We start from the raw sequence: 11,186 nt of genomic DNA on the forward strand, positions 1-11,186 counted from the left end.
ATAATTAGATTATCGCAAGGTCATTACTCAAAATAATTCCCCGCTACGGGATGGGAGCCCCGAGAGCCCCCAAGAACTCGGGGGCCTGTGTTGCCCAGAGCCGCGGCGGGGAGGGGATCCCGCTGGGGACCGGACCCTAGACGAGGCGACAGGGAACCAGAGTGACACGCGACCCCCGAGGGTGCCCCTGAAAACGGGCGACGCGCGCCCCCGCCAGAAGGCCAGGCTGTGGGGAACCGAGGGGGGGGCGCACAGCACGCACCTGACGCCACGGCGGCTCCGCCCATCTCGCGCCGCAGAGTGACGCCAGCGGGAGGGGGGGAGGAACCCGAAGAAAACCGACCAATTCTCGTCGCGTACTTGCCTCCGGCCCCTCGCCCTCTACCAATCAGAAGCCGAGAGGGGCGAGAGCGCCTGTTTCTCCCGGCGCCCCCCTCGGCTCCGCCCCTCGTGCGGCGGCGTTCGCGGCGGCGTGGGGGGCGTGGCCTGGATGCGACGCCTATAAAGGCGGGCGGCGGCTGCGGCGCCATTTTGCGAACGGCGAGCAGCGGCGGCGGCGCAGAGAGGCGCAGCGGAGGTTTTCCTGGTTTCGGACCCCAGCGGCCGGATGGTGAAATCCTCCCTGCAGCGGATCCTCAACAGCCACTGCTTCGCCAGAGAGAAGGAAGGGGATAAACCCAGCGCCACCGTCCACGCCAGCCGCACCATGCCGCTACTTAGCCTGCACAGCCGCGGTGGCCGCAGCAGCGAGAGGTGAGCGCCCCGCCCCCGCCCGAAGCTTCCAGAAGCGCCGGCCGCGCAGGCCCACAGGGTCCGGCCTTGCGGCGCCAGATAGGTCCCGGGAGCGCGAGATCCGCCCCTTTGTCCAGGCCACAATCGCGCCGGGGCGGGTTCTCGGGGGCGGGGGCGGGGCCGGTGCCCAGCGTCCCCGGCCTGGCAGCGCGCTGGGGGGCTCTGGGGCTGGGGGCGGGGCGTGGGGTCCGGCGCCCGATTTTGAGGGTGGGAGGATGAGGACTAATGTCGGGTGGGGTGCGGGTCGAGTGCGAGGCTTGGTCGCAGGATGCGGAGTCGGACGTGGGAGAGGGGTTCTTTCTTCGGGGTTGAATTCAGGGGACGCAGCTTGGGGACGGGTGTGGAGTCGGGGATCGAGTTTGAGACCATGGGCTCGAGAGTTGGGTTCCGGAGGTGGCCAGTTGGGGACTCCGCTCTGGGTGAGATCGGGGTCTGATGTCAGTGCATGGGATGGAGAGTCGAATTTGGGGCGAGCAGCGTGAGTTGGGAGTCTGGTTTGGAGGTGCGGATGGGGAGTAGGTGGGGGCAGAGGTGTGGGGTTCGGGGTCGGATTTGGGGGCGCAGGATGAGGAGTCTGGTTGGGATTACTCGGGAATTCAGCGTAAGGAGTTCGTTTCGGGGGTCTGGTGTGGATCGGGTCGGGTTCGGGGGCTGGGCTGGCCCGAGGCCGCCTGGGGCCGGGCGTCGCATGAGTCTGCACTTTGCAGTGGCGGCCGCCCCTCGCCGGCTGCGCCCCTGTTCAGGCGGCTGGCGTGGGCTCCGCTTCGAGCTCCGGGGCCAGGCGGTCCGCACGTCTCGGGGCCCTTTTCCGCCGGCCCCGCCGCGACAGGGAGGGCTGGCCGGGGGAGAGCGCGCCGGAGCGCCCGGCGGAGGGCCCTGCCGCCGCCTGCGAAGAGCGGTCGAGGCCGCTTCCGGGCGCGCGGTGCCCGCGGTGGGCTTGCGGCTGGCAGGGTGCTGGCCGTGCCTCCGCCGGGGTGGCGTCCGAGGTGGGCGTTGATCAGTTAGTCCCCGCGCCTGGGAGTCCGAGCCACTGTGTTGGTGGGAATGCGGTTTGGGGTGGGGGGGGGCGCGTCGGAGCTGTGCAAAATGGAGGCGATTTGGGGGCTGTTTACACTGCGCAGCAAATGGCTGCTGGAGCTGCCGGGTGCGCAGTTGTGAAAAACTCCCCCTGGGGCGTGAGGCGAGTCAGCGATGTGACGCAACGCTGAGCGCCGGGCCCTGGTGCCAGAGGGGCGGAGCGAGACCGTCTGTCAAGGGCTGGAATCAAAACAGGCAGTGGCCTGGGAGCCCTGGTGGGTTGTGCCTGAGAACAGAAGGTCCGGGCCCAAGAGGTTCCCTTAGAGACCGGTGGCCCGTCTCCAGAAAAGCTAGACTTTGAGGTTCTTGCTGGAGCGGGAAGTTGAAAAGGGGAAGCTGAAGTGTTGAGGTTATAAATGGGAAGTGAAGCTTCTGTGAGGTGGCCTGGGGTTGGGCAAGACTGCCCATGCCAAGATGGTCCGAGCAGGAAAGAATTGTGGGTGTCAGCATCTGTGCCACGGGAGTCGAACTTGTGTTTACTCTCTTTCTCTTGCCCAGGCGGAAGACTCAGGTAAACACGGGACAGCGCAGAGGCATGGCTAGAGAAGGGAGTTTCGGCAGGGCAGTGGGCTCCAGAATGCCAATGAGGGCAAAGTTGGTTGAGCCCCCTGGAACTCCATTGAGGACTTCAGTGCTGCTTCTTTAACCAGCCTTTTCCTTCCAGTTCTAGGGTCTCCCTCAATTGCTGTAGTAACCTGGGTCCAGGGCCTCGGTGGTGCTCCTGATGTCCCTCACCCACCCCTGAAGATCCCAGGTGGGCGAGGGAATAGTCAGAGGGATCACAATCTTTCAGCTAACTTATTTTACTCTGTAAGTATTTGGGCCCCCTGGGCTGGCCTGTGTCTGAGGTGGGGGTAGAGCAAGAGTGTGGTTCCTGAATGGTGGTTCAGGCCTGAGCAGAAGTCACCTGCTGCTTCATGCTCGTGGAATCGGATTTCATCAAGCCAAGTGCACAAAAGGCCCCAGGCAGCAGGTCGTCTTGCTGGCTCCCATGGAAGCCTCCACCTGGGGCCCCTGCCTTGCACTTCAGCCACCTCCTTGAGGGGCTTGGAGGCCCAGGTATTAGCACTGCTGGGTGACCATGGCTTTGGTGCCTTCTGGGTTTTCCAGATTGTCAGCAGCCATCAGGTATTGCTTTTGCTTTGAGGGATGGTCCATCATGCAGCGTGGGGTTTCCAGAATAGCAGGCTGGGCTCTCTCCTTGACAGGATGATCGGCTGAATGTAACAGAGGAACTAACGTCTAACAACAAGACGAGAATTCTTAACGTCCAGTCCAGGCTCACGGACGCCAAACACATTAACTGGAGAGCAGTGTGGAGCAGCAGCAGCCTCTACATCGAGATCCCAGCTGGTGCTCTGCCCGAGGGGAGCAAAGACAGGTGGGGCTGGGCCAGGAGGGCAGTCGTCCCTCGCCACTTTCCTTGGCGTGGGGAGGGAGCGTTTTAAGTGGGGCACCAGCAGGTTTCACCTCTGAAATTTGCACCCAGGGAACAGTGCCAGCACCTGGAGAGCTGCTTAGTCGTCCTGACAGGGAACAGGGGGCAGGAGGAAGGACCCTGTTCAGCACCTTGCCCTGTCCAGAGAACAAATGCCTAGTCCCCAGTGGGGACTCTGGGGCCGAGTCAGGTGCCCACTGAAGGAGGGCTGGGAGATGTGGGCAGGACCAGGGCCAGGGGGCGGACAGGGTGCTGACATCGTGTGCTTGCTTCAGTTTTGCAGTTCTTCTTGAGTTTGCCGAAGAGCAGCTTCATGCTGACCATGTTTTCATTTGCTTCCATAAGAACCGGGAGGACAGAGGTAGGTGACTCCGCCTGCTGCCCTGCCCTGCGGGGGTCCTGATCTGCTGGGAGGCCCTGTGGTGTCCAGTGCCCTGCAGGCTCTCACAGCGTTTCCCCCACAGCCGCTTTGCTCCGGACCTTCAGCTTTTTGGGCTTTGAGATTGTGAGACCAGGGCATCCCCTTGTCCCCAAGAGACCCGACGCTTGCTTCATGGCCTACACGTTCGAGAGAGAGTCTTCAGGAGAGGAGGAGTAGTGGCCACGCAGCTCCTCGTGGCCACCGGGCTGGAGATGGAGGCCCTGGAAGGCAGGCCCCCCAGTGTTCTGTGTTTGGGGTAGGGGCCCGGCAGCTGCGCTGGGGTGCAAATGTCAGACTCCTCCATCTCTTCTGGGTTTGTCCGCATGTCGTAATTGTGCAAATAAATGCTCACTCCAAATTAGTGGTATATTTCTTGAAGTTTAATATTGTGTTTGTGATACTGAAGTATTTGCTTTAATTCTAAATAAAAATTTATATTTTACTTTTTTATTGCTGGTTTAAGATGATTCAGATTATCTGTACTTGAGGAGTTTATTTGGAGTCTTGGAAACAGTCTTAGATCTCTTCGTTGGAGAGAGGTGTTAATCTACCCTTCTATTGCTCTCGAAAATCCCAATAAAAGTGGTCACACCTTTTTTGGCTCCTTGGTGTTAACTTGGGACTGGGCCCTGGGAGGGGTGCCCTGGACTGGGGGTCAGCAAAGCAAGGCCAGAGCCCACCCTGCAGTCCAATTCAAGAGCTGGTGCCAGGCGGGTGAGCCTCTGCTCTGGCCCCAGTCCAGGGGTGGTCAGTCTGGCCTCTGCCGTTCTCACCTTCCCTTGCCCCTGGACAGCTTGGAGGGCCTAAGGGTGCTTCGCCCCAGAGACCCATCTCCAGCTTTTCTCTGAGGGTCTCACTAAGTTCCAGGGACTGGCTTGCATTCTAGTCTGCCTGGGTGGTCCCACGGTCCCACGTGGGCACCCAGGGACTAGGCTGTCCACCAGCCCTCAAGGGACAGTCCTGGGTCCACTAGGGTTATGGGAATTAGCCCCTGGACGCCACCCTGCAGTCCTGTGTGCACGGCAGTCTCATTCTGGAGGCCTTGCAGCTTCCAGAGGCTGGGAGCAGCTCTCCGGGGTCTGGGCCTGAGTGAAAGGTGGGCAGGGCCACTTGGCTGCTGGGCTAGGTGACTTGGGGACCAAGGCTAAAGATGGTGGCAGGAAGTGGTGGAGACTCCTTGGGACAGATCCTTGGGTTCTCCCTCTTGGCGGTCCATGCAGCTGTAGTGCCCCCTACCTGCCACACAGTGGAACTCTGCTAGGAGGTGGCCTGACCTGAAAGGGGTTCCTCCTTTTTCCTGAGGCGCAGGTGCTGGTGAATTAACCCAGAGGCACTTCGCCACTGAGTACATCTCAGCCCCTTTTAAAGATGGGATCTAAGTTGCTTAGGTCCTTGCTGAGGCTGGCCTCAAAGCTGGGATCCTCCTGAGTCACTTGGGATTATGCTGTGCCCCCCCATTCCCAGTGAGGGGTCCCTTTTACAGGGGAGGAGAGACGCTCCCAGGGATGGAGGTGGGTCTGGCAAGTGAGGTGCTGAGCACAGTGGTGGGGACCCTTGGGGTGACAGCTGGACAGACTCCCAGTCTGGGTACTGCAGAGGCAGAGGAGCGGGAATTGGACCTGGTGCGTTGGCATAGGGTCTGAAGCCAGGTGACGGAAGGGAGTGCTTTCAGGGGCAGGAGCAGTGTGCAAAGGCTGGCAGGCCAGGCAGCGCTGGGGTCTGCAGGAGGCTGTGACCTCCCAGAAGACAGTTCTGGAGCAGGGCAAGGATCTGGCTCTGAGTTCAGGAAGGACCCCAGGATTGCCGTGGGGAGTGGGGCGCAGGGGGCACCACCGAGGTCCCGGGGCCTTCAGAGGCCTCCGCAGAGACCCTCTCTCAGCTCCCTGATGAGTCTCGCCTCTGTCACTCCAGTATCCTACGGTATTACCTGAGCACCGCGGGCCAGGCCTGGCCCCAGCCCTGCGGAGCTCAGTCCTCTGGGCAAAGCGGGTAGTACGAGATGGAGGCAAGGCTTCCTCCTGCTGGCGAGTGCGGGGCTAGGCAGAAAGCAGGTGGGAAGCTGGCGGGCGCGGAGACGCTTTATTTGCTTTGAGGATGTGGGGCTGGGACTTCCTGCCCGGGGCCTTGGGGCGTGAGTCCAGGCTCAGGTGGGAGCCACACCCTGCGCTCCTTACCGGCCTCCTGGACTCTCGTGGAGACACTGGCTCCGGCCCCAGGCGGAGCGGGCGCTGCTTCTCCGCGGGCCTCAGAACCGTGGGGTGCAGTTACTTGGGGTCAGTCCCACAGCAGCTCCAGGGCGTGGCCCAGCGAGGCCTCGGTGGCGTCGACCAGGTACTCGCAGCACAGCCAGTCCTCCAGGCCAGGCACCTCCCCGCCCGCGGCCCGCTCCGCCAGGTGCACGACCAGCAGTGCGCGGCGCACCCGCAGCCAGGGCCCCAGCAGTGCGCGCCGGCCACGGAACTCAAGGCCCGGCCCCCAGAGCAGCGTCTGCAGCGCACCTCGCGTCTGGGCGGCCGAGGGAAGCCTGCGGGGCAGCTGGGTGGCCAGGCGCTCCAGACCCACGCCCACCGGCGCGCTCAAGGGCGTGGCCGGGCCCAGTAGGGTGCGGAGCAGGCGGCCCAGCTGCAGTGCATGAGCCCCCGGGGGTCCCTGGGTCCGTTGGCAGACGTGGCCAAAGTCAGCAAGCAGCAGGCGCAGGGGTCCTGGGGCCGCACAGCCCCGCGGCGCCGCCAGCAGCAGGTTCTCTGGCCGCAGCTCCACCAGGGTGGCGCCCTGCGCCTCCAGGTGTTCCAGCGCAGCGCTCAGCTGCAGGATCAACAGGGCCACCTCCCACGCGGGCTCTGCTGGCCGCTGCTGGCTGCCTTCTGCCAGCCACTGGGCCACTGTGCGCTCAGGCACCTCGGTGGCCAGCACCGCGGGGCCTCTCCAGGGCGCCCCCGGCAGTGCACCCTCGGGCACCAAGCCGCACAGCCCCTGCAGATTGAAGTGCGGGGGCAGTGAGGCCTGCAGTTCCACGCCCCACGGCTGGGGCAGCTCCGCTCCAGGCTTGGGCACCTGTGGGCCAGAGGGCACCATCAGACTGGCCTCCGCGTCCCCCAACCCGCTGGGGGCCCTGCCTTTCCTGCCCGCCTCAGCCCGCAGGGCCAAGCTTGGGGCAAGGCGGTCCATGGCCTCCAGAAGCTGGCTCTCCAAGTTAGTCTGGATGTTGGTGGCTACTGATGACTTCCAAGAAAGACAACCCCGGATGGTGGTCAGGGCAGAAGCTCCCTGTTGACCAAAGAGGGGTTCTCATGGAGGGAGAGGGGCCAGGAGGCCCCAGAGCAGGGCCTCTGTAGAGACAGCTCCACCGCCATGTGATCTAACGGCCCCCAGCCACAGGGGACAGCGAGGGGTGGAGGTGGCCTCAGAATGTCCCTTATGTGTAAAGCTGTCTATGAAAGAGGCTGTCCAGTGAGCGACCTCACTGGCTGCTGGCACCGTGAGGATGGTGATTGGTTCTGGGCATAGTGGCCTTGAGGTTTGGTCACCCCAAGGGGACCAGCCACACTAAGTTCTCAGGAGTCAGGGTGGCTGCAGCAGGGGACACCACACTCATCCTGGAGGACGGAGAATGTGGGCCTTGAGGGTGGCCCTAGAGTCACCTGGACTGGGGCTCGGGCGGGACTTAACAAAGGGCTCGCTGGCTGGTCTCCTTGGTGCCCCAGCCTGTCCTGTTTTCTTGGTGGCACGTAGACGGGGATGCCTGGCAAGGTCAGTGTGAGGGGGAGCGGTGACGAGCTCCTGAGTCCTCAGGGAAGGGTCAGGATCTCTCAGCCGGGCTGTCACTGAAGGGGCAGGTGGCCGCGGGCAGGAACCCGCTGGCCTCGTACTCTCTGGTGCCAGGACTGAACCCTGGGTCTTTGCCACTGAGCCCCGCCCCAGCCTCTCTCACGCTGTTTTGAGACAGGGTCTTGCTAAGTAACTGAGGCTGGCCTCCAACGGATGATCCTGCTTCAGCCTCCCGAGCCACTGGGATTGTGCGTGAGCCACAGGGCCAAGTTGAACCCAAGAGCCTTCTAACTCAGGGCCAGCAGAGTCCCCCGGGGCCTCGGGAGGTGTGGGCGGGACTTTAACAAGACTCCCAGCTGGCTCCACGGCAGGTGGCCCCTCAGAGAGTGCCTCAGGAGTCTGAGCGAGCACAGGTGGCACGTCTGCGGCCGTGCCTGGGAGGACGAGGTCACCTCCCACCGTCTGAGCAGGCTGGGCTCACCTTGGCAGCCAGGACGTGCCACGCCTCCCCGTCCACGCGCACCACGCGGTAGTAGAGGGCGTCTCCGCTCTCCACGCAGGGCGAGCCATCCAGCAGGCGGAAGCCGTGGCCTGGCAGGCAGGGGCCCGGGCGGCCACCCATGAGCCGGGCTCGGAGCCGTGCCTCGATGTCACGGAGGGCCCCCAGCTGCCGGGCGGCCAGTGCGGCGTGCACAGCCTCGGGGCTGAGCAGGTGGTCGGGGAAGAGGCCCAGCGCCGCGCCTGGCACGCCGAGGGCCAGCCCCTCGGACTGGCTCGCGTCCACACTGTGGGACCCCCGAAGGGGCCTCCGAGGTGGCCTTCCCCCGGCAGAGCCAGGGCCGGGGGTCCTGCGGGTGGGCAGAGACTGGGTCCGGGCCAGGGCCTTCTTGGGCAGGGGCGGGGGCGGGGGCTGCAGATCAGAGGAGAGGGACCCAGGAGTCCGGGGGCGGCAGGCCTTGGGGGGCAGCAGGTGGGCACGGACCTCCCCTGTCGGGGGAAGAGGCGCAGTGAGGACAGGCAGGTTGGGGACCCTGGCCCAGCCCGGCTTTCCCCATCCCTAAAATGAAATGCGTGGCTTCTGTTTGTTTTTTGAGGTCTGGCTAAGTTGCTGAACCTGGCCTGGAACTCCTGAGCCTCCTGCCTCAGCCTCCAGAGTTGCTGGGACGACAGGTGTGGCCACTGTGCCTGGTTAAAATGGAAATACTACCCAACCACCCCCTGTAGGATGGGAGTCCACCCTGATTTGCAGGTGAGGAAGCCAGTCTCAGAGGACAGGCACGTCACTTGTAGAGACTTGTGCCATCCGACACTGGTGACCCCGTTTTCCGACCTGGCTCTGGGCTGGTGACCATTTTTACAGTCTGCCGATCCCAGAGAGCCCGTCGTCCCACCCTGCCTGCATGGTCTCCTGAGCCCATCCCCCTGCCCCTGCCATTCCCTGCCCTCCCCTGGCCCAGGGCCCCCGAGCTGGGCTGCTCACCGAGGTTGCTGTAGGTGGGCTGGGCCGGCCAGGGTGGGCCGGCGGGCTCCGGGGTCTTGGCAGGTGGCTCAGGGCTGCTCATGCTGCAGGGAAGGCCGGTGGGCACTTGCAGGGGACCGCGCTCAGGCGAGGCCCGTGAGCAGGGATGGCTTCTCGGGCCCCCGCCCAGCCTGGACTGCAGGGCCACGGTGAGGTTCCTGCGCTCCCCGGCCACCTTCCCCAACCCCTCCGGGAGCCCGACCTTCAGCACTGGCGTGTCCTGGGGGCTCCCAGCAGCTGGGCCCCCGGTGCCCACAGCCAACAGGAAGCACTGGGCGCCCTTCCACCGCAGCCTGGCCGGGGCGGGGCTGGACTCACTTCCCCACCAGCCACCCAGCCTCCTCCGCCGGCCCTGGGAGGACGGGTGTGAAGGGAGCAGCCTGGGCAGGACCGGGAGGTGGCACCCCACGGGACACAGGTCCAGCACCAAAAGCAGGGAGGGGAGGCGGAAGAGCTGGGCTGAGGTCTGAGGCCACGCGGGGCGGAGCGAAGGCCCCTGAGACGGGAGCGAGGCCCATCCAGCTGCCCCCCTCAGGGAGAGAGGAGAGCCCAGAAGCCTCTGTCCTGGGAGGAAGGCAGCCAGGGGCCTCCCCTTCTGCTTTGGCAGCGCCTCAGAGACACCCCCAGAGGACCCCATCCAGTCCCAGACCCCTCCTGTGATCCAGGGCCCTCCTGGCTCTGCTCTGCCTGCTGTGTGACCGTGTCAAACCTCCACCCCTCTCTGTGGACGTGGCTTTCTGAGAGATTCCGTGGTCACACTTCCTGTGTCTCACGCGGCCTTACAGCCTCTGTTGATAGGAGACCTTCACATGTGAAGACCTCAAATGGGAAATGAAGAAGGATTCAAATGCAGGAAAAGCAGACCATTTACCTCCCGCCCGCGCCCGCTCATGACCAGCCTCCTCCGGCCTTGCTGGGGCCCCAGGCCCCCAGGTCCTGCCTTGCCTGGCCCTTACCGCAGGTGCAGAGATGTTCTCTTTTGGTACTGAGGATGGAACTCAGGCGCGCTTCACCACCGGCCCTGTTCAGCGTTTCATTTAGAGACAGGGTCTCACTGAGTTGCTTAGTGCCTCGCTGTTGCCGAGGCTGGCTTTGAACTCAGGATCCTCCTGCCTCAGCCTCCTGAGTGGTAGGATGACAGGTGTGGTCACCACAAAGTTGTTCTTGCCGTGAGGTCTGAGCAGGGTTCATTCCCGGGGAGGTCGGGCTGGGAGCCGGGTCCCCTGCCCCAGGTGGCCTGCACGGCTGCCCCTCCAGCCCAGCCTTGCCTCGTGCGCCCAGCTTGGTCAGGGTGCCGCCCGTCCTCGGCCACTTGCGATGTGTGGATTTCAGAACCACGAATCTGCAGGGGCTGTTCCCGACGGAGGAAGCAGGGAGCTGTGGATATGGCCGCCGGCTCCTCCCTGGGAGTGCGGCGGGCCTGGGGCCGCCCAGCCTGGCCTGGTCACCGGGGCTCGAGGGGATGCAGAATCAGCGCATCAGAGGCCGCGGCCATGCCCATCACCCAGGCCAGGCCAGGCCAGGGCCCAGGTCAGTCCCTGGGTGGGCGGGTGCTTCTCATTTTTCATTTCGAAATGGGACCTCGCTAGATTTCCCAGGCTGGCCTTGAACTGGCTGTCCTCCTGTCTCGGCCTTCTGAGCTGCTGGGATCACAGGTGTGGCCACCGTGTCCAGCCACAGCAGATGGCATTGAAGGAGACGTTCACCAGCTCTGCCTGGGGGGTGAGGGCCTGGCTGCACAGCCTGTCTGTAAATGAAGTTTTACTGGAACCAGGGTCAGGGCTCAGGCCGGGCCCAGAGGCAGGGTCTTGGGCGTGACTGCTCCCTGTTTGTCCAGTGTGGACGTTCTGCAGGTTGTGGACATCTGTACCATGGCCAGCCGGGCCTCTGCCCACGTCCCCCTCCTGAGACCCTGGAGCGCAGCCTGGCTTGGGGTGGGGGAGGCACACTGTCTGGATGTCTTGCGTGGAGGGCAGAGTAACGGCCCCTAGGAGGTTTGCGCCCTCGCCCGAGGGATCGCGGCACAGCGCTCGGCAAGGGGGAGCCAAGGTTGGTGGCACGGGGGCTGCTAACCAGCTGACCTTGAGCTGGGGTCACCACAGGGTCCTCGAGAGGAGGCAGGAGGCTGAGTCAGCCTGGAAGACAGCACTGCTGGCTCTGGAGCTGGAGGA

The 11,186-nt window shown here is 64.1% G+C and overlaps 2 protein-coding genes across 2 annotated transcripts; one reads left to right on the forward strand and one right to left on the reverse strand.

The window, feature by feature from the left end:
• Nucleotides 1-518: 518 nt before the first annotated feature.
• Nucleotides 519-4,324, forward strand: OAZ1 (ornithine decarboxylase antizyme 1). Its single transcript, XM_079116607.1, is given in 6 exon segments — nucleotides 519-753; nucleotides 2,534-2,591; nucleotides 2,593-2,679; nucleotides 3,078-3,250; nucleotides 3,583-3,668; nucleotides 3,772-4,324. Coding segments are annotated over 6 exon segments (684 nt in total). The 5' UTR covers nucleotides 519-607; the 3' UTR covers nucleotides 3,906-4,324.
• A 1,231-nt stretch (nucleotides 4,325-5,555) lies between these two features.
• Nucleotides 5,556-9,155, reverse strand: PEAK3 (PEAK family member 3). Its single transcript, XM_079115937.1, has 3 exons — nucleotides 8,977-9,155; nucleotides 7,978-8,483; nucleotides 5,556-6,782 (listed from the first exon to the last, which is right to left on the reverse strand). The coding sequence occupies exons 1-3, from the start codon at nucleotides 9,056-9,058 to the stop codon at nucleotides 6,003-6,005; spliced, it is 1,368 nt and encodes a 455-aa protein (XP_078972063.1). The 5' UTR covers nucleotides 9,059-9,155; the 3' UTR covers nucleotides 5,556-6,002.
• Between the last annotated feature and the right edge of the window lie 2,031 nt (nucleotides 9,156-11,186).

This window comes from Sciurus vulgaris, assembly GCF_902686455.1.
Source record: "Sciurus vulgaris genome assembly, chromosome: 16".
Lineage (NCBI taxonomy): Eukaryota > Metazoa > Chordata > Mammalia > Rodentia > Sciuridae > Sciurus > Sciurus vulgaris.